Below are 23,267 nucleotides of genomic sequence, written 5' to 3' on the forward strand. Positions count from 1 at the left end.
TTTTAATGTATAATTAAAAGTTTGTCACTACATAGGATGAATATGAATCATAGTTGTAAAATATGCAGTCATTCAGTATAGAGATTTTTTCTCTAGCGCAAATCAATAGTGGGCTCACGTGCAATATCTCAACCCTCGGTCCAACGATTCCAAGTTCCAACTATGAAAAAAATAGCAAGCATACTCATTCATCTGGTTAACTTGATTAAGCAAATGAAGAATTTTTTTTCTTACTAATCCCTAACTTCCGCATGTAGAAAATCAAACGCGCACAAAACCTCATAAAATTTAGAGTTATCATGAAAATATAAAATCGCTACAGAAACTAAGTAGTAAACCTTGGGAATAGAGTTTCTACCATACACCCTTGCAGTTATGACTCATGAGATTGATGAATTACTCCACCAGTGAACAACTCTTCATGCCTATTCACCTTGCCAAGAAAAAGTATGCATGTGAAATCGGAGATGCCTAAAAGTACTCTCTCCACGATAGTGCAACTCCAACAAAAACTGTGTTGGATACAAATTACGACCCTGAAAATTTAAGAGTGACAACATACGCAGAAACCAATTCAATCTCAATCGGAAGGATTTATTCAGCCCTTGCATTGTTGAATAACAATCAATCTCAATAATTTTTCTATCATTCAACCCTTGCATTGTTGAATAACAATCAATCTCAATAATTTTTCTATCATTGTTGAATAACAAACAATAAATTAGATATAAAAGAAAAGATCATTTTACGCATATCTAACATAGTTGCAAAACACTAAACAAAATGCTATATTGTATTCCATCAGGGTTCACCTCTCTGAAACCTGAAAATGGGGCAAGAGAAAAACAAAATAAGGATGATAAGTGGCCTGGGAAGATTGAGGGAATAGCAACGATGCAACCGAAAAATCTCTACCAAAATTGACTATCAAATGGCAATTTATACCAACAAAGTAAAGATGAAATGAGCATTGCTTACTACTAAAAAATTTAATAGTGACTAAAGGAAGACAACAACATTCAAAATACATTATGATTCGTGATGAACTATAGAGTACACCAATATGATTATTTCCCCCTGAAGGCCCTTGCAACCCCGTGCGATTATTGACCACCTCCGACAAATCCAAAGTTGACTATTCCTGTCAATATCCGTTGAAAAAATAGGCTTCTCATATCAGATACTTCAGTGAGAGCCATAGGCTCATGTAGTGTCATGAACATGCATGTTTTATCTCTTTTCACGGTTTTAATCGACAATTCATATGTCACGGTTTTAATCGACAATTCATATGCCACAGAGAGCATTCAATTTTACCAAATATATCAGTTATACATAAATGAAGGCCGTAAGGACCCAAAAAGCTATGGAGCCACCTAGCTTTGTTCGAGTAATACTTAACTTGAGCCAAAGTATCATGTCGTGTCATCGAAATGTGAGTGGTCCGTTTCCTGCACCTTACGTACCTAAACAAAAAAGCAAAAATTAGGCAGAAGAAATCCCACAATGGACGTTGATAAACGCTGCAAAAAATTCATGTCAAGAGTGTAACTCCATTCTATGGACGTTGATAAATGCTGCAATTCTATGGGGTTTGATCAGTCGGGTACCTAGCTAGTGAAGGCACGGCGCAACATAAGATTATACACGAACATTGGATATTGAACTCAATATATCAACCTCAGTCCAAGAGTAAGATTATAAGAACCAACATTTTAAAATTTAAGCATACATGAACACGAAACACAGTAGACCGCGCAGAGGGAAGAGTCCCAAGCGAAGTCTATCTCTGTCAATCTCTCTGCGTCTCATTTTTTCCCGATGCCGGCGGGTAATGATTCCAAAATACACGCATGTACCCAGAAATCAACTTATATATCCAGAAAGAAAAATTGGAAATTAACAAAACAGTAGAAACCTTAACCTCTGTGATACCCTTCAAAAGCGCTGGCATCGGGCTTTGAGCGTGAAACTTCGAAAAGTGAAAGTGAACCACGCAGAGAGAGAGAGAGGCGTGGCTCAGAATTTAGGAAATGAGACGTTATTATCTAAAGCTGTAATTTGTCCAAACAATGTAAGCTATTTACGAAGATGCCATTGGTTTGTATGTGAAGGGTGAGAAATCTGGACCGTTGGATTTGTTTGTATGGATAGATAAAAATTGTGTAAGGAAGAAATCTAAACCGTTGAGAGAGAATATTAGTTAGGAATATTCCCAAAGGCCCTCCTGTTTTATTAGGTAGATATATATATACACACACACACAATCCGGATCCCTTGAGGGATCCCGAATGAAACTGTGGTGCGGGACTAAAATGTGAGCCGTTGGATTTTAATCCAACAGCCTGGATTAGAGAAGCCAAAAAACTCTCCAAGAATTACACTTTTCCCCCTCACACTCACACTTTCCCTCTTCTCTTTTCATTTCACGGCTGAAACTTCGGCCAGACCAGAAAACATAAATAATCACCTCAATAAATCACATTTGCCTATATAGTTATAAAAAATTAAAAGTATGAACAGCTTGGTGTGGTTGGCACCCATAAAATGAACTTCTAATTATCAAAATGGAATATGATTGGTGTTTATACGAGATGATCAAACTATAACACACACCCAAAAAAAAAAGCATTATTATATTTACATCTTTTCATAAAAACCAGGTTCACTTCAACCATGCTTTTCATAAAAAGCACCATGCTTTTGTTCAACTATAAGCACTAACACGCTCTACCATGAATATATACAAAGTAGCACTTCAGCACTTCAGCCGCTGCATCAATGCAAATTGCATATCTCTAACCTGAGATTAAGATTAGCATTTACACGTGGATTTGACTCATCATTCAATTTGTGTGATCTAATTAATAAATATGATTCAAAATTGTTAATGGATCGGGTGTTCCACTTTCTTGAAAAATCATGTGTTTACGTAAATAATTTTCGTACTAATATAGATCTTGTTTAAACGGTGCAAAAAATTTTGAAAAATTATTTTTCATTTTCGTTATATTTGATCTTGAAATTACCTTCTTTTTGAAAATGAAGGTTTTGAGAGAAAGCGGAACAAGGCCAATGCTTCTGATAAAAAAAATAATCGTTTTTAAGCTAGAGGAAACGAGCCTTAATACTGTTTGGAATTCAAGGAAAGAAAGGGAAAATAAAAAGGAATTCAAGTTGGTTGATTGATTTGTAGAGAAAGAGAAAAAATATAATTAATTGAGCACTTTAAAATATTATATTCCCTCCGTCCCTATTTAATTGTCCACTATGGTTTTGCATGTATTTTCAACGGGCTTATATCTCTTGATGTATAAGACTAAAAATATGCAATATGGATTTTGTTTGATAGAGCTCAATTTTTTATATAAAACAATGATTTCAAAAACATAAAACATAATATACGTCGAAAGTTATAGCCGTTGAAAATGCATGCAAAACCGTAGTGGACAATTAAATAGGGACGAAGGAGTATCTACACATATTGCTCCTTACTATTATGGTTTTTTTTTGGATTATTGTCGTAATTTATTTAAAAAAATATTTTTGATAATAATTTTTAGTTTTTGGATTCCTCTTGTCGAGAGAATCAATAATCCAAAAAAAAAAATGACGCAAAACAAACAAATGTGAAAAATATTTGAATAAATTTTATAGAAATAGGGTAGAAGCTTAACTAATATGCAGTTATAAATCTTAAGGGTGGTCGTTTTTTCAATCATTTTGACAGAAAGTGACTACGGAGTTAACGGTAAGGACTTTTTAAACGCAAAATTGAAACATTGAGGACCAATTTCGCGTAATTGGTAGGTTGGGGACTAAAACGGAATCCGAATAATACTTTGGGGACCAAAAATATCAATAAGTGCGTTGGTTACGTTTCCAAATAACGGCACCTGGAAGCAAGGTTATGAATTTCGTTCCATACCGGTCGGTACATATCAGTATTGTCCAAATCAGGTACCCTACACCTCTAATTTCATTCCAGCTCAAATACTGGCCGGTATCGGACTAGTTTTAAATTTATTTTTTTCTTCAAGTACGGGAAAATACCAATCGGTACCAGCCAATACCAGACGATACCAGAATAAATTTTATTTTTTTTGTTTAAAAATAGGTATATTATACTATAAATTCTTTTATCTGGAAAAATAACACTAATAGCGATCAATCCGAAACGTTACCCGGTATATCACCAGTACCGGTATGTATCGTACCAGTAGGAAAACCGGTACTCTAGCCGATACGGTTAACTAAACAAGCATACACTTGTTGCCCGCATTTACGTCCATGTGTGGGAGTTGGCATGGTTCCTTTATTGCTTCGGATAACAGCAGGTTCCCCAATGCCAAACCAATATTGTTGTGATCTTCTTATAGACTTCAAGTCTCCAACTCAAACGCGCCAAGTGCAACAGAGTTGAAGTTGCGATTTAATCGTGCGTTTTTTTTACGCATTTGTGGAAAAGTGTGTTGTCCGATAGAAGCTCCTATCGAATCTACCTTCATTAGAAAATTATAATTGTCAAAACTTGCAAGAACTAAACACATTTAGCAATATTGTCATAATCTTGTCAAATCCGCACTCAGAACATGTTTAGGTTACTTACAGTGTGTGCACAAACATCATACATAGAAGACTGAGTTTAGCCTGAAATCGTGATATAGTTGATTATGAAACCTCATATCAAGTCACATGCTCTGCTAAGCTACTTATTCAACTATTCTGCACCATTACATATTAGACGGATTCACCAAAAATTGAACCCTCGTCATTAGAATGATTGGAACCATAGAATTAGAGGCATTTAAAAAAGAGAACTAGTTGGCATTACTAGTAAGTTACTCCCTCCGTCCCAATTTAATACTCCAGCAGTCCTTTTTGAAAGTTCGTGTTATTTTTCAATTGATTATATTTTGTAATTTATAATATTTTATTTAATTTTAAAAATATTGTATTATAGAACTAATTGAGATTATCAAACAAGATCCATTAATCAAGATTTTAAAAATATTGTATTAGATATAAAATTCATTATCAATTTAAAGGTATAACTAATTTTCTAGCCAATTAAAATAGAACGAGAGACGGGGAGAATAGTAAACCAAGAATTTCATCTAGGCAGCTTTCAGTCTCCTGGTTTTAGAGATGTTGCTCCAGGTTGTTGGTTATCTTTTCCTGGGAGATCAGAACCATAGACTTGGTGTTTTATGGTGTATCCAGGGAAGAGTTGAATGATAATAGGCTTACTAATGAGAGAGATGACAAAAGTTTCTCCATTGGCTGCTGTAAAGGGTCGGAAACATGACTGCCAGTAGGACCTGATACCAAGTTTTCAGACACAAAGTGGGTACAAACACGAAGTAGGATAGGATCACAAAAGAGAGAGAATATTATTAACTTGCACTATCATGTGACTAACTTGAGTTACAACGGGGAGAAGCTCAGCTATATATAGGCAGCCAAGGCATCTGCTTACATCACTGCATACGACATTATACAGTACAACAATATAATTGCATTAAACTGTTTAGCCTAGCCTATAGCCTACAACTATAGCTTTAAAGACTTACGGACAATAATGTCAGAGACAAACTACTATTACACTATTACACCATTGACATGTAAATGTAAATACAAAAGGTAATAGTTACATCACTGCATAGTAAACACTAATAATTTCACCCTTGCTGAAAAAGGCTGAAACTTTATTGTACTCAAAGGGACAGCTAGCTTGAACATATTGGTGTTACTCTGATTCACTATTTCCAGAAAAGTCTTCGGTCCTGTCTGTGAGGTGATACTGATCTAAAAGATAGCGGATATTTTGGCGCCATTCTTCTGGATAAGTATCATTGAATTTCCAATTTGCAGACTCATAATGGAGGAGAGATGAGGGGACCTCTATTAGTGCCAATCCATTAAGAGAACACATTGTTTGTGTCATGACAAGATAGTTTCCACTGTTGATCCACAATCCTTGAGTCACTGGATATGTTGAAAGAAATATTGTGTGATATTCCTTTCGCCATGTGATAGAACCATCTGGATTAGGGTAACTCCTGTTGTTGCGAGTTGTCCAGAATGCAAACTGAAGATCTTCATCTGGATTGCAGGGGGTGCTTCTGAATTTCTGTTGCCAGAACGATATGCTTCCAAAGAGCAGGAGAAATTTCAGGAAGTAATCTTCAGGAGGATGGACCTGACTGAACGCTGCATGTGCCAAGTATACCAAGACAGCTGACTTATTGAAACAGACGCTAATAGTATAGACATCAACTAAATACCATAAGAGGAGATACGCTTCTTTCTTAAAATGAAAGACATTATGGTAAGAGATCTCAAACGGGGTAAGGAAAGGATAGACGGGATGAAAAGGTAGACCTTTTATGGGACACTCATCAAGACCATACTTGAAAATACAGAGATGTTGAAGGTTTTGACACATTTGAACACATCTAGAAAGGAGGGTTAACTCTAAAAGACGACACTGAAGGTGGATAGGAAAATTGATCGGATGGAAACAGGAAATCATGGGAAAACAACCAGGAACAAAGGGATGTGGTTTTGGTTTGGAAAACTGGTTGATTTCTTTCTTGAGCCTTGATAAAAAATCAGGGAGGACATTTGTTTTTCCTTTTATGTGAACAGCATCAAAACTCCAATTGGAAAACCAATTTGCCCATCTGAGTAACTGTGCCTTTGGAAGGTGTTTCTGTTTGAACTTGAGCATGTTGGGAAAGCTCATCATATCAGTCTCAATGAGGAAATGATGACCGATCAGATGAAACTCAAACTTTTCAATACTCTTCTTGATTGCCAGAATTTCTTTGTAAGTGGAGTGGTAATGAAGTTCTGCTGGAGAGAAAGCACCACTCTTGTAACCACAAATTCTGCGCTTTTGTTCTGTATCTTCTTCCAAAAGAATTGCTCCCCAATACAGATCAGAGGCATCTGTCTGAAGTACTCTCTTCCCATCTGAAGGTATGGTTAATGGTGGAAGGGTTTTGGCTAAGGTTTTGAGGTCTTTGACGGCTTTAGTGCAGTGGGTTGACCAGGGAGGAGGAATTTTCTTTAGTAGAGCTGAGAGAGGGGTACGGTATTGAGCAAGGTTAGGGATGAAATCAGCCATATAGTTAGCAATTCCTAGAAATTGCTGAACTTGTTTGACTGTGCGGTTTTCATTTGAAAAGTGGTCAAGCTGGGAGGCTATATGAGGCTGGAGAGTGTATTGACCTTTAGAGATATGCATCCCTAAAAAATCAATTTCTGGTTGGGCCAAAAGCATCTTTTTTTCTGAGAGCATAATGCCATGGGTTTGGACAAGGGAATGGAAAATTTGTAGTAAGACAGCATGGGATTCAATATCTGGGGAGAAGAGTAAGATATCATCAATGTAGACAAGAGCTGTGGATAATATAGGAGCAAATACCCGAATCATGGCCTTTTGAAATAATGATGGAGCTGTCTTGAGACCAAAAGGCATGACTGTCCACTGAAAGTGGTGATCTGGAATGCAGAATCCAGTTTTGGGACGATCATCGGGATGAATGCCAAGTTGCCAGAAACCTGCTTTTAAATCAAATTTTGAGAAAATCTGAGCTTTAGGCAGGTTTGCAAAAGGAACACTTCTTCGAGGAAGAGGGAACTTATTATCCTGCAAAAAATGATTAAGAGGCTGGTAGTTGATAACCAGGCGAAGCTTTCCTCTTATCTGCTCTGTTCTTTTGTTGACATAAAATGCTTCACATGCCCACTGAGAGGTTGTGGGCTCAATCAAACCTTCTGATTGAAGTTGCTGGAGTTCTTGAAGAGCAAGCTGGTAGTGTTCTGGGTTCATTCCATGATGGGTTGCTTTAGTGGGATTAATGTCTTCATTTTTCTTAAAGGGAAGAGAAATGAAGAACTCTGGATTTTTCCAAAGTGGGTTAGAGCATTTGGTGAGGAACTGGGAATGGGATTCAGCACAGGAAGTTTGGATTATTGCTTCTTTAATGGTGGAGAAAGTTTCTATGGAAAAGAGATTTGGTTGGGTGGTCCAGGGTAACAAATAGTTTTTGTATTTCAAACCTTTTTTGAGCCAGGAAACTTTGCTGAGATTTTGGAGAATATCAAAGCCTAACAATAAATCTTTTCCTGGGAGATCAGAACCATAGACTTGGTGTTTTATGGTGTATCCAGGGAAGAGTTGAATGATAATAGGCTTACTAATGAGAGAGATGACAAAAGTTTCTCCATTGGCTGCTGTAAAGGGTCGGAAACATGACTGCCAGTAGGACCTGGGAAGAATTGCTGGGTTGAGGATGGAGGCTGCTGCACCAGTATCAAAGAAAGCGATAACTGGTATAGGTTTTTCATATTTTCCAAGTAAGATCTGGACCTTGGCTAAAGGTTGAGCTAGCATGATATTTGGAAAACCGAATGTTTGGATTTCATAGGGGAAGGAATCAGACTCATCAGAGAGATCATTTGATTCTGAAGAGGAATCATCAAAAGTGAATGCCAGGACGGCATCATCTGTTGCTTCATCTACGATGGAAAATAGGGACTCGACATCAGCATCTTCGAGATCATCATTAATGAGAGTCAAAGAGTTCATCATCTTGTCTCTAGCTGCTTTGTTGGGACACTGTTTCGCATAGTGCCCTTTCCTTCCGCATATATAGCAGCGATCAGACTTTCGCTGCCCTCTGAACTTTTTCTTCTTGAAAAATTTCCATTTTCTCCGGCGTGGGAACTTGCCAGATTTTTGAAACTTTGAAAACTTGCCAGGAGATTGAAACTTCCATTTCTGAAAGTGTTTAGACTTCCGATGTGAAGGACGGCAAGTGCACTTCTTGTCTTTGCACTTTATGGATAAGTCGGGTCGGTCACAAGCTTTGCCAAGAAGTTTTCCCTGTTCTTCAAGAGTTCTGAGGAATTTCTGATGATTGCACAGTTTTTCCAAGGCAATCAAAGAGTGTTGGTAAATACCACCAAGAGAGATTGAGTTCAACGTCAATCCTTTTGTCTGGAGGAGCCTTGTTGTTTCATTTCCCAATGGTTCAGGAAGGGAATTGAGAAAAGCTTGCTTGAGATTGACATCATCCATTCCGTTGAGAAGATAAAATCTCTGAGACATGCGATCATAGTGAGTCTCGAGATCTTTTCTTTTGAATGAACAGCATTTCATGCTGAGATATTCTTCTCGAACGAATTCCTTTGTGTTGTTGTGGTCTCCAAGAAACTCAGTATGCAGGACTGAAATGAATTGATCAAGTGTTGGCAGCCGTTTAAGTTGTAGCTGTCGGTACTCACCGAGAGCTAAAAACCATTGACGGAGACGGCCAAGAAATTTTGCTGTACACTTAGTAATAACATCACTGAGTGTAGCATTAGGAGAGAGCATAGCATCTGTGCACCAAGCATGAATCTCATAAAGTTTATCCAACCATTTTGATGGGGGAATGGTGTCAAAAGAGAAACCTTGGGTATGCATATTGGAATGTGAGAAGGAATCAAAGGTTGGAATTTCAGGGGGTGTATCAAACTCAGGACCTTCTTCAATGATGGGATCTTCAACATGTTCTTCTGGGTTTTCAGGGTTCATCATGAAAACATGAGGAATGGGCATAGAGTCTGTAGATTCAGTATCTGAATCAAACTCGATGGTTGGTTCAGGTATAGTGGCTAAGGTATGTAGGAGAGTGGAGATTGGATTTTTAGCAGGGTTAGATGTTGGTTGAACCATTAGCTGAGGTGATTTGGAATTTGGGTCAGATGGTTTGGAGGGAGTGGAGGTAGTTGGAGTAGATGGTGGAGATGGAATTGGTGGAGTCGGAGTTGTTGAAGGCTGGACAGGTTTTATCTGGGGTTTTAGGAAAGGAAGTTTTGGTGGAGATGGTCTTTTTGGTGGAGGAAGAAAAGCTGATGAGCTTCCAAAGATATTGGACTCACCAAATACTGAAGTAGGATTTATAGGTAAGGGTTGAGACATTTGAGGATACCCAAACAAACTTTGTTGAGAAGAAGATGTGAACATATCAAATGGGCTTTTTTGTTGAAAATTCTGCTGAGCTTGGAGAGAATGAAGCTAGTTCTTGAGATGCTTCATTTCAGCATCCTTGTGGTAAAAGGCTGCTGAAAATGCTTGGTTGGCATAGGCCATCTGGAGAAGTTCCTGGTGAACATTCTGAATTTTCTGCTGCAAATCTCTAATAAGAAGTTCCAGGGTTGATAACTTCTTATGAACTGCATTCTCCAAATTTTGCTGGGAGTTAGCAATTCTCTGAAGAATTTTGTTCTGGGCCAGAGAATTTGCTGACTGCCAATTTATTGCTGCTTCTGCTGCTGACACTGCTTTGGTACTACCATCAGGGAGAATGGTAGTAGAGTCTGGAATTTTATGCCGATGGGTTGTTCTTTTTTGGGAATTATGAAATTCCAAAGGAGGAAAATCTGCTTCTGTCCAGGAAGGGGATGAGGTGAACATGAAACATCCACTCGGTTGACTCGACGAACCATCATCAGATGGAGGTTGAGGAAGAGGTGGAGATTTACAAGGAGTGGGAGGTGAAGAAGGACATATGGGACATGGTTCTTCAAAATCCTCGTCATCTTCTAGGAGACTATCTTCTAGACAATCATCACAGTTACAGGTATCAAAATAACAATGACCTGTTTCTGGATTTTTGAAATAGAAGACTGGAAGGCCACTGGGTTCAAAATATTTAATTGGAGGGCCAGGTCTAGAACCATCTACAAACATGTTAATTCTCGAAGGAAAAATAACAGGATGGGTTGAAGATGAGGCAGAAGTTTCTTTTGGAAAAGTAATTTCCACGGTACCATCAGGTTTGGTGATGAAAGTTGGGTTGGATGTTTGGACAGGTATGGGCTTGTTTTGGTTTTTCTCATAAGCTGTAACCCAAGATTCTGGGAGAAGCTTGAGAAGCTCAGGTCGGAAAATTTGTCGGGGTACATGGACACAAGAAGCTTGGTGAGGTGCGTTTATGGTGAGGAAAAGGGCTTCATCTGTGGAGGATGGTAAGGACATGTCAAAGGCATGGTTTTGGAGACGGTAGGCCATTTGGTAATGAAGGGTTGCGGCATATGTGGAGGAGATTTGGGAGGCACCACCAATTTGGACTTGGACCTTCAAGGCGGATAGCAGATGAGGATCTGCTAATGGCATGTTGAAATTGGGGTAGAAGGTAAAAATTACAGTTCCGGCATTTAGAGTGGTTTGGACCGTAGCGATGCATGCGTGCTGATACTGTAGAAACCTGGTATCGACCAGAGCAAGTCTGGACGTAACAGGCAAACCTTTTCTACCATGGAAAGTGACAGCAAGTCGGATTGCTCCAAAGTGAAGATGAGTAAATCCTTGTTGTTGCCAAAGACGAGGCAAATCAACTGGGATTTCCAAAGGTAAAAGTTGTTCAGCTTCAGTTGCTGCTATGAAGCACTGATCAAATTTAGAGGCTTGAACATACTCTTTTACGGAGGTTGGGCGTTTTGTGGAGAAAAGCTGGGTGACGGTCTTTTTTACAGAAGTTTGAGGTTTGACAAAAGCATTATAAGGGTTTAGGAACGGGAGATCAGTAAGAGGGACCTTACTATCATCAGGTAGGTATTCAAACTCATACAAATATTCAAGATTAGAAGAAGAAGATGAGGAATTTCTACTGGTAGAGGAACATGAAGGGACTAAGGATGACGAAGCAGAGGAGTGGGTTGTAAACAGGTGATTCATCTTTAAGAGTAGAATTCTGGGTTCTCCTTTCCCTCAGTACAACAAACCTTTTTCCTTTTTTCAACGTATAAATTTTCAACCAACTTTGATTAATAAAATTTTGTATACTAGGATAGATAAACCGAGACACACTGCTCAATAGCCAAAAGTCTCAAGGTACTTTAATCCACTGATACAAAATTCTTTTAACCAAAATAGTTGATGAAGTTTCTGATGTGGAGGATCCTGTGAAGGCAACCACAGAGCATACGCTTCAAGTTTTTTCTTTTAGAAAAGATTTGAAGTAGTTTTGGAAAAGAAGTTCCCAGAAGAGGGTTTAAGCTAGAATGGAAGACATGGCTCTGATACCAAGTTTTCAGACACAAAGTGGGTACAAACACGAAGTAGGATAGGATCACAAAAGAGAGAGAATATTATTAACTTGCACTATCATGTGACTAACTTGAGTTACAACGGGGAGAAGCTTACTGTTGCCAGAACGATATGCTTCCAAAGAGCAGGAGAAATTTCAGGAAGTAATCTTCAGGAGGATGGACCTGACTGAACGCTGCATGTGCCAAGTATACCAAGACAGCTGACTTATTGAAACAGACGCTAATAGTATAGACATCAACTAAATACCATAAGAGGAGATACGCTTCTTTCTTAAAATGAAAGACATTATGGTAAGAGATCTCAAACGGGGTAAGGAAAGGATAGACGGGATGAAAAGGTAGACCTTTTATGGGACACTCATCAAGACCATACTTGAAAATACAGAGATGTTGAAGGTTTTGACACATTTGAACACATCTAGAAAGGAGGGTTAACTCTAAAAGACGACACTGAAGGTGAATAGGAAAATTGATCGAATGGAAACAGGAAATCATGGGAAAACAACCAGGAACAAAGGGATGTGGTTTTGGTTTGGAAAACTGGTTGATTTCTTTCTTGAGCCTTGATAAAAAATCAGGGAGGACATTTGTTTTTCCTTTTATGTGAACAGCATCAAAACTCCAATTGGAAAACCAATTTGCCCATCTGAGTAACTGTGCCTTTGGAAGGTGTTTCTGTTTGAACTTGAGCATGTTGGGAAAGCTCATCATATCAGTCTCAATGAGGAAATGATGACCGATCAGATGAAACTCAAAGTATTTTACTATGCCCTCTATCTGAATTATGTCTATCAGCGTACTGGGGTTCACTCTTGCCCCTAAATAAATACAAAAATATTCAGATAAAACATTCATAAGAAACCCGAACATGCGCAAACTAGTATACTTGTATCTGAACACAATTTCTGTGGTTGTACTTGAAACTGAAATTTGCAAAATCATATTTGGTACTCGAGGCGGCAAATTCTCTATTCAGACAAAACATGTTTTTATACATGGCATGAGTGAATTCAGAGGACCACTTACAAATGAGTTTTTTCCAGAGGAAATTATATAAGGTTCCATTTCTTTCTTTTTCAAAAGCATTACAACAGACAAAAGTCTTTTTTCAGCATCTTGCTATCGCTTCGTCTTCGCTTGCCATTTGCAACCTTGAACAGTTTTAACTCCAAGGCCCTGGCCATACAGCTCCTGTCCGGTGTCCCTATCTGAGCGAGATGGATTAATTTCCCACGAATCGCTCCCAAGTATTTGCAAATTAATTTGCGAGGAATGTCTTCTGGATTCTTCAACACAAAAAAACTTCTTCACATTCTATAATATTCATATACTCCACAAAATCCACAACCCACTTAACCAAACCTCATACAAAGATTAAGGCAGGCAAACCAAAACAGCCATTTAGAGAGAGAGGCAACCTCTCGAACAATGGCCATTAGTTCATTAACCAAAACACCATACTAGTATCCCCTACAACAACTTAATACTATTTAAGAAGGCCATAGAAGTAACTCGGGGGAAACAATGGAAAAATCTAAATACCATTAAGAAAAGCAACTAAACACAAAGACCACAAAAATGCCAACTATTTTAAGACACCAAATTACAAAGAACATAGGAGTAGCTTTTCCACCCTCACAGAATATTAGATGCTCAATAATCTATACAGGAAAGTTGTTAAATAATAGTGTGCAGAACCAATAAGAAAGAAAAATAATTTCCAGTATTTGCTCCAAATGAAGCTTGTTTTTTTTTGGTCAAACGGAATAGCCAAATGAAGCTTGTGGGGAGTAATCAACAGGGGATGTATTATTAAATATCCAATGGATGAGCAGTAAATAATCAAACCAATGAGTAGTGCAAAGTGCAAACAAATGAGGGCAGTCTAACAAGTAGCATCAAAAGGCCAAGCGAACTAAACCCCGATATGTAATTCCATTTCCGATATGCTGACAAAAAAATGAACAATACTGTAACTTATTAATGAATCCCATAACTAACCAGGTGAAGTTAAGAGGGTGCCTCAGAAAATCATCAAGGAAATGGAAAGTCTTCTGTGTGCTTTCCTTTGGTCAGGAACAGAGATGAAGCATCTGGAGTGAAAGTTAGCTTGTCCAACCTTTGCGTTCCTAAAAATGAAGGAGGTTTAGGGTTTGGTTCTATCAAGGAATGGAATCAAGCTATCAACATGAAGCATCTCTGGGCTCTCAGTCTTAAGGCTGATTCATTATGGGTTAAATGGGTTCATGTTTATATCCTTAACAGCCCCTTTGGATGGAGGGGTGAGAAAAGAGAAGAAAGGGGTTCTCCCTTATTAGTGAGAAAAGAAAAGAAAGGGGTGTGATTTCTCACCCTCCCATCAAAATAACAGTGAGAAATCAAATTCTCAGGCAACTGATCTCTTCTCCAGCGAGCTGAAACTCTCTCCCTCTCTTCTGCGGCAAACCTGGTACTCTCTCTTCTCCGGTGACGCACAGCCACTCGTCCAACGACGATCCGACAAGGGGTGGACCACCCGCTCCCCTTTCTCACTGAATGTTGCCACTTTTGGTGAGAAACAAAATTGGGCTTGGGAGGGGTTCTGGTCTCCCTCCATCTCTCAACCTCTCTCGCCTTGTTCCCCTACCAAACAAGGGAGAGATTGAGCACTCTCCCCGTCCCCTTTCTTCTCGCGCGAACTCTCGCGTACCAAACGGGCTGTAAAGGTCAAAGTTTATGGGGGATTCAAATTCCTACTGAGGCTTCTTGGGTTGTAAGGAAATTGTTGAAGCTGCGTAATACATGTCAGGACTGGATTAGATGCATCATAGATGATGGCAGCGAGACGTTTCTATGGACAGATAATTGGCATATCCTTTGGGTGATTTGTACAAGAGGTATGGTGAGGCCGTTGTGGCTCAAAGGGGGAGAGCTTTAAGAACAAAAGTAGACTCCATTATTGATAGAGGTTTCTGGAAATGGCCAAGGCAACGCAACAGATTTATTATGGATATTAGAGAAACCCCAGTTGGTTTTCTTCTTAATCCATCCAGCTCTGACAAGGTTATTTGGACTCTTACAAAGGATGGTATTTTTACAGCCAAGTTGGCTTGGGAAGCTTGTAGGCATAGAAATGCCTTTCAGCCTTGGCACACTCTTGTGTGGTTTGGCCAAGCGGTGCCCAAATGGAGCTTTATTGAGTGGCTAGCTATCTTGGGAAGACTGTCTACCAAGGACAGATTAGTAAGCTGGGGTATGGAGGTCTCTCCTCAATGCTCTCTCTGCCAAAATGGGATGGAGTCTCATACCCATCTCTTCTTTGATTGCTGTTTTTCTTCTGCGATTTGGCGGCAAATTTTAGCTCGGAATGGTTTGGATAGGCCTCTTCTACCATTATCTCAAGAGTTGGAATGGGCTGCCCAGAATAGGAAGGGTAAAAATCTTTGAGATACAATTTATAAGTTGTTGTTAGCAGCTTCCATTTATGTTTTATGGCGGGAGCGAAATCTTAGAAACTTCCAAAACAAATCCAGGGATGTTAATGGGGTGACTTCAGAAATTTAAACTCGGTTAGAGCTAAAGCAAGCTCTTCGTCTTCCATCAAGTTCTCTGCCCAGAATCATCAGATTTGTGATACTTGGTTGTTGGACTCTGTACATGTTGCCTAGTTTTGTTAGGCCGGTTGTAGGCTTTGTTGCTTTGTTGTTTCGGGGGAATGCCCCTTTGTTCTTTTGTAGCTTTTTGTGCTTTTGGTGGTTTAATAAAATTTGCTTACCAAAAAAAAAAGGTAGAGGGCGTTGGGGACAGCCGGACAGGATAGCTTAAGGTGAAATAAGGGTTATATTTTCTGATGTAGAGAAACCGTCTCCAAAAAGAAAGTTGGAAGGCAATCTATGTGCAGGGGTAAATTGTGACCATGGCACAGCCTCACCAATAACATCTAGCATTCTCTACAATGTCCAGGGGCACAATAAGTACCGAGTCTCGCAAGTCGCACCTAGTTTTCAGACTATCAAGTGATATAAAGGATATAATTTCACCACGCATGCTAGCCATTCAGTTAATAAGTATGTACACTTATGGTATGGACATTATTACATAAACATCTACTAGACCTGGTCATTCACATTCAAAAAGCAGAACAGTTAAGGATCACAAAAACGAAAAAAATCAATCTTGTTAATAAACCATATTACCGCAGAACAGGGGTTGATAAGATACCTTATTGAGCCTGAAAGAAATAAACCGAATTTCTGAACAGAAAACATAATTCGAAATTCGAGGTTGATAAGATACCTTATTGAGCCTGAAAGAAACAAAACGAATTTCTGAAGAACGGAAAACATAATTGGAATTCCTATATATTCCACTTTGTGTAAGTAACCTCCTCAACCTGCTTGCTCTGATACTGCAGTGACATTCCCAGAAAATGTCATAAAACTAAGCTTTCATACCACCGATATAAAGATGGGGAGGGGGAAGAGAAAAATAGATTCAAAGGAAAAAGCTCAAGGGAAAAGAGCAAAGAGGTAGTATTTTGTACTTAATATATGTTCACTCCATACTCAACAGTTCAACAGATCACAAACAGGAAATGCAAATGTGTTGTATGTATACAAATAAGCTCAGTCAACCAGAATCTTGCCAAGAAACAACTGACGTACACGTAAAGGCGAGCACTCCAAAAGTTGCAAAAATCAGGAGGAAACAATAGAAACAAAATCAGAAATACTTACTCAAGAACTACCATATGATAGGTTTACATAAACCTAGAGCCATATAAGCATGCATCACACAATCTGAAACAAGACGACAGCACAGGAACTGCCTCTTCTCACACTATAACATGAAGCAATGTAATTCACAGGAAAGATGAGTTTTTCCATGGACAGTAATGAGGTATTTTTTGGCAAGTCCCAAGCATATTTTCAGTCTATATGAATTAAGTAAACACGTCTACGTGCAACTACTTTTGGAAGCGCACTAGCAACCTCATTCTGATAGGTTATGCAAACTTATCATCAACAAATGGATAGGACCTTAATGAAAATTTGACTTTCTTCATCCAGGTTTGATATGTCATACATAACTAACCACTAAAAACCTATCACCTTGAGTTGTCATTGCAGGAGATGGCTCCAAAAATACACAAGCACCAAGTAGTTTGTGGAAACAAAAAGAGAGCCAATGTCATTTGGTCATTAGCTTTCATGGCCCCAATCTCAACAAAAGATTTGCGCCTCGACATACTACATAGAGAACAACAAAGCAATAATGGTCCTAGAATTGCCAAGCAACCCCGAGTAATTCACCTATAATTAAAATCCTTATCATTACACAGGATAAGCTCCAAATCTGAGTGATTGACAAGTGGCATGTGAAACTCAAAAACTCTTCCATCATAAATACCATTAGAGAAACTCTGCACCATACACATTGATTGGTAAATGATTCAACTGGTCATGGAAAGAGAGGGCAGTCCACTCTATCTTGGAAAGCAATATCAATATATTCTAATCACTTTGAACACAAAACAGTGTCACTTTTCCAATAATAATTGGTTCCTTGTGTTGAAACTAAACACATGAGACAGAAACATACAGCTTCATTCACTCCATCATAGTTCCAAGTTATCGCATGGGAAGTTTGTTGTAAGAAACCAAACCAAACCAAACAGTATACCTAAACATAAGCAATGATTAACCTACATTACTGTAGTATAACAGGCTAATAGCACAAAATTTGCAATAGGCATATTCCACATTCAATCTCTCGTAGATTCCACAGATGCCAAACTAAGTTATTACCTTCCAAGTGGAAGAGTTTTGGTCAAATTCTTCGTCAATGGTAAGAACTCCCCCTCCGAGTAACACCAACTGTCTATTGCAAACACAATACGAGGATTAAAAGGGTAGAACTAATAGTACGTAGTAAATCCATACTGTTCTGGTATTCAAAACCACATTCTAAACTTTTACGAGAATTGTTTACAGGGAACAAATGGGCAATATGTTACATAGACAAGTTTCATCTGAAACTTCTTAAAAGAAGGCCGTTTGTCGCACCTTGCAATGCTAGCAGTGTCAGATATGCAACTCTATGTGATGGCCAAAGCTGGAGAAATGAAGTCAACGTGCTACAGATCTGGTGGCATGAGAAGCAAAAAGGTTGATTCTCCACCTAGGTCCTCAAGGGGCCTGCTAAAAGAGCATCAATGATTGCTAGGGAATGAGGTTTGAAACTTTCTTTCAATGCATGATTCTCGCCTCAATCCTCAGTGGCTCAACCATGTCAATTTGCAAGACCTTTAAATAACTGAAACAGGAATCAAAGAATTCCAAGCACAAACTACTCAGTTCGCTCAGCCAAAGAGACCACCAGTCCCTACTTCCCCTTGCTGCAACTCTTTCCGACGCTGCTCCTCTAAAGGATCAGGACTCTTCATCACCCTTCGGCTTCGCAAACGCCTGAAATCAAATTAAGGCAGAACTAGTTTATACGAATGCAAAAAACAAAGAAAGGTCTTGAGTTTCTTGGTCATTCTTTTCTCGAGGATTAATGTACCTGTCTTCCTCATGTTGAGCCGGAAAAGTAGGCATGAACTCTTTAGACTTAGGAAGAGGAACTTCACGGAACCACTCATGATTAAGAGCGTCTTCAGCTGTTATTCGCTGCAATATACCACAGGCCTCTACTATTCGCTTTACTGAGTTAAAATTAGAAAAGAAAAGGAAAATGGAAGATCAAAGGGTTCATAGTTATACCCACAGCAGTATATTACCTTCTCAGGGTCATAAGTTAGAAGTTTGTTCAATAAGTCAAATCCAGCATCAGAGAGAACTGGTGATCCAGTGAAAGATGTAGCCGGAAATTTCCTACGCAATAGGTTATACCTGAAACAAATACATCTCTAGTTAATAGACAGATGATATATTATTTAATTTATTTCGTACTCGTTTGGTTACCTTGCTTATTTGCTTAAATGAGCAACAAGCGAAGAAGGTTTGGACACACTCGCTGGCTTAATTGCTTATTGTATGGACCAACAATTTAGAACAGGAAAATACTTAGATAAGCAATCGTTTAACCAATCAAATTTGCTTATTATTGCATGGCTTTTTCTCATGTTTTAAGCAATAAGCACTGCAAACCAAACGAGCACTGAAACTGTCACCAATGGAGGCCAGAAAGCCAGACCAGAATCACCCAAAGCTGGAAGCCTGGGAAAACAGTGGCAAAAATAAGATAACATGAAGTAGTATTCAACCTAGGGAGCACTGAATTAAGGAGAAATAGATACTTACTGGTGCTTTACGAAGTTCACCTTTACTCCAGGAAGTTTGGAAAACCCAGGCCAAATAGTCTCATTTGGGGTGCCAAGGATTTTGAAAATCTGCAGCCATAAAAGGCCAAGGGTTAATTCATAAGTTAAGCACAAGATCAGAAGAATTAGCCTCGGTTGCCAAGGGAAAGACAGAGTTGTCAATTTTTTGTACCTTGTCAAGCTGATCAAATTCTGTTTTCCCATTAAACAATGGTGCTTTTGATAACAGTTCAGCCATAATACATCCCAACGACCACATGTCAATTGCTGTTGAATACTGCTTTGCACCTAACAAAAGCTCAGGTGCCCTGTAAAAGAGAAGAATAAGTTCATTATCAACCTGATCTACCTCCAAAGGTGACCAAAAGATGTGCCTGACAAAACAGAGCATCAGAGGGACAAGGGGGTCTAACATGGCCCAACACGGGCCCCAGGTACTCGAACCATTGCCGAGCAAGTGCGGGGGAAGACAGCAACAACAAAGCATCACCTCAGAACCAGTAATCTCGTTGACCCCAATTCATAACTAGATACCATAAGTTCCAATAAACAATAGGCAACAGCAAACGGAGTAAAAGGCTGCAGTATGTCAAAAGAGTAGACACAACCCCATTTAGCAAAACCAAAAAAACTAAGAAAAATCAAAAGATAAGAAGATGGAAACAAAATGGGAAAAAAAAAAAAAAAAAAGATCAAACAAATTCTTGGCAAAAAAAAGGAGGGGATGAAACATATACTTAGCAGAGTAGAAGCGAAATGAACAAATACATGGCAGCTCACCTGTACCACAAGGTCACCACCAAATGAGTGTATGGCTTCAATGGGCTGCCATATTGACGAGCCAGCCCAAAGTCACATATCTTCAACTCACCCTGATTATTCAGAAGCAGATTTGACGTTTTCAAGTCCCGGTGAAGCACCCAGTTGTCATGGAGATACTTGACACCCCCTAATAGCTGAAGCATTAGACATTTAACTTCGCTCTGACTAAATGGGTGTTTCATCGTCTCCATAAATACCTTAAGATCATGGTCCATGTATTCCATCACCATAAAGATACTATCAAGAGCACTCCCGACCACAACCTCTTTAACATCCACAATCGATGGGTGATGAAAAGAAAGAAGAATGTTTATTTCCCTCAGCGAAGTCAAAGGGAAACCCTCTCTCTCTTTTTCCATCTTGACCTTCTTCAGTGCAACAATATCACCGGAATCCATATCCTTTGCTCTATAAACAACCCCATAAGTTCCTTCGTCTATCTTGTTCAGTTTCTCAAACACATCAACACTTCTACATGCCTTAAGCATGTTTACAGTTCTTTTCGAAGTGATCACGGGCTCTGGTGTACCATGAGAATCATGTTCATTCTCCGATTCTGCATGTGACCGGCTAACCCTAATACAATTATTATTCTGTTCCTCATTTATCTCCATGTAATCGTTCTTGTAAGAATTATCCATAGGGTAATCATCTCCGCTGGAAGACCTAGCATGGTAACCTCCATCAGATTCAGATGACCTAGCCCTCGCTCCTTCAGAGCCTTCCCTGTCAAGCTCCCCCGGCTCAGGAGTTAATGACTTACTTCGGATCTTCATTTCCATCGACTCGGAAAGAGGTGTTTTCTTCCTCCTTTTAGGCATTTCTTCAGCATCAGAAATTTCACCTTCATCAACTGGAGAATTGGCATCAGCTGCCCATCGAGAGGCTGATATTTTCCTTGTCGGGATGTAGTCCTCATCATCTGCTTGTTCTGCTTCTCTTTCCTGATAGTTGTTAGCATATCTCTGCTCCTCAGGTGAAGAAGATAAATCCACTGTGGACAGGGATACATCAGATACATGTAAGCCAAGCACCGTGACCACAGGAGGGTTAGCTGGCGAAGGTTCCAAAGTCTGAACATTACTGTCTTCTACAGGAGAAATAAGTACACCCCCATCCAAAATAAGTGTAGGTGACTGACGGTAAGACTTAGGGAGTGGTGGCGGAGGAGGGAGGGAAGTAGCGACGGAAGAACTTCGAGAGGTATTGCTCACTTCCTTGTCATCTCTATCCCAAACAATCGGTGAAAACTTCCTCTTCTTACTCTCCACAGGTAAGCTACCTGTGTTCTCTAACTTCAAATCATCATTCACTATAACCTGTGATTCAGAATCAATAGCCTCATCAGATCCACTTTCACTCGACAATTCACCTGGTTCTCGGTCCATGGCCCCAACTGAAAACTGACTCCGATTCGCACCACTGCCACTGCTACCAGAATCACTCCTACTAGAAGCAGACCGATATCCACCATTACTTAGTTCCCTCTCCTTGATATCTTTCCCTCTAACCCTAACCCTATCCCTATCCCCCTTGCCCTGGTTACGAAACCGACCCCTCCCATGGTTACGATCCCCGTTTCTAATCCTATCATAATCACTGTTGGGAAACGAAAATTCCCGCCTCGAAACGTTAAAATCGGACTCGCGATCCCTGAATTCATTATCGCGATAACCCCCATGTCTTCCTGCTGCCATCTCAACCCTCAAATCTGCCTATCCGAAAAAATCTAAATCCTAGAACCACCCAATCAATCTAAAGAGAATTTATAGTTCAAAAACCCTAAATTCAACGCCTAGATCCAATCAAAGGCGGATGTGATAACGAATATGAGAATCAATCGTGAAACTAACGAATAAAAATTCAAACTTTATGTTTTGTAAGTATCTACTGAGCTCTAAACTTTCCGCTACGTAAAAGAGTATCGATTTTGATATCAGAACCCTAGAAAGTAAATACAGAAGGAGTGAGAAAACAAAAACCGTATAAACCGTGGCTACGTGTTCCGCTGTCTCTCATGCGACAAGAGATTGGGAATTCTTACCGGTGAAGCGCTGTGAGCCTGTGACTGGTAGAGAGAGGAAGGGCGGCGGCGCTGCTTCTTTTAGAGAGAGAGAGCCCCCTCGCGAAAGTCTGAACCACTCAGAAGCGGTTTTTGAGATTTTTGCCTTTTTGTACGCGGAATGGCCGAACGATTCCCTGGCTCTGTTTGGAACCTAAGAAAATATAAAGAAAAAGGAAGGGAAGGAAAAGGGCAAAAAGGAGGAAAATTTACTATTGACTAAATTTTAAAATTTTTATTTTCTTCTCTTTTTTTCTTTCTCTTTCTCTTTCTCTTTTAACCGAACAATAATGGGACGATTATCACAAAAAAAAAAAAAAAACAATAGAGGGGAAATTTTTTTTTTCTTTTCTTTTCCATAAGTTCTATACAGAACCTTAAGATCTTATTTATTTGTTTTAGTTTTTTTACTTACTTTAACAAATACCCTGCCACCCTGGTAAGCATTGCGTGACAATTCAATGGATTACAGTAGTTGATGGAGAAGAAATAGAGGATAGTTTTGGCTGAATGAGTTAAAAATGACGTCATTTTTTGTCTTTTTTTAAAAAAAATTGTACATTTATTAATTTTGCGTCAAATTTTTGTGACTTATTAATTTTTGTAAAAGTTTCAAGAATTCCATAGATTTCTTTTGAAAACTACAATTACATTTCAAATATCAAGATCTAGTTTTCGATGTTGAATGATGTGCAAAGTTTAGGACCTTAGATTGGGTTCAGGGTATCCAATTGGTTAATGTGATGTATAAATATATATTGGAGTAAATACTTTTTTTAATCTAAAAAAAGTATTTACATGGAAGATTATAAGGTATTCATTTGACAAATAGTAACTCCACTGTTATTAGCCACCCTTTTTACTTTTAAAAATTAGTCTTAGGTATATTATGTGAATTTTATAAGCCTATAAGTTCACCTATTAATTTTGGCAGGTCTAAAGTTCATTTTAGGGCACCCTAGAGTAGGGTAG

General features: G+C 39.0%; 1 protein-coding gene across 7 annotated transcripts; it reads right to left on the bottom strand.

The window, feature by feature from the left end:
• Window positions 1-13,051: 13,051 nt before the first annotated feature.
• Window positions 13,052-22,429, bottom strand: LOC131309967 (cyclin-dependent kinase G-2-like). 7 transcript variants are annotated; one of them, XR_009195066.1, is made up of 9 exons: window positions 20,192-22,429; window positions 19,584-19,719; window positions 19,392-19,480; window positions 18,869-18,980; window positions 18,652-18,758; window positions 18,354-18,554; window positions 18,153-18,284; window positions 17,895-17,967; window positions 13,052-16,495 (listed from the first exon to the last, which is right to left on the bottom strand). XR_009195066.1 is itself a non-coding variant. In XM_058336704.1 (6 exons), the coding sequence occupies exons 1-6, from the start codon at window positions 21,928-21,930 to the stop codon at window positions 18,449-18,451; spliced, it is 2,289 nt and encodes a 762-aa protein (XP_058192687.1). In that variant the 5' UTR covers window positions 21,931-22,429; the 3' UTR covers window positions 13,052-18,448. The 7 variants fall into 7 exon arrangements, 1 of the variants encoding a protein (XP_058192687.1); XR_009195062.1 differs by having other exon boundaries at window positions 13,052-13,394; window positions 16,384-16,495; window positions 18,153-18,554; XR_009195064.1 differs by having other exon boundaries at window positions 13,052-14,237; window positions 16,384-16,495; window positions 18,153-18,554.
• Between the last annotated feature and the right edge of the window lie 838 nt (window positions 22,430-23,267).

This window comes from Rhododendron vialii, chromosome 12a (genome assembly GCF_030253575.1).
Source record: "Rhododendron vialii isolate Sample 1 chromosome 12a, ASM3025357v1".
Taxonomy (NCBI): domain Eukaryota; kingdom Viridiplantae; phylum Streptophyta; class Magnoliopsida; order Ericales; family Ericaceae; genus Rhododendron; species Rhododendron vialii.

Bases quoted from the DNA above. Each gene is read 5' to 3' on its own strand.
- LOC131309967 (XM_058336704.1), bottom strand. From the start codon at position 21,930: ATGGCAGCAGGAAGACATGGGGGTTATCGCGATAATGAATTCAGGGAT. The intron at 19,720-20,191 runs GTGAGCTGCCAT...TCTCTTTTACAG, and splicing joins GTGGTGACCTTGTGGTACAG to GGCACCTGAGCTTTTGTTAG. The intron at 18,759-18,868 runs GTAATATACTGC...GGTATATTGCAG, and splicing joins TAACTTATGACCCTGAGAAG to CGAATAACAGCTGAAGACGC.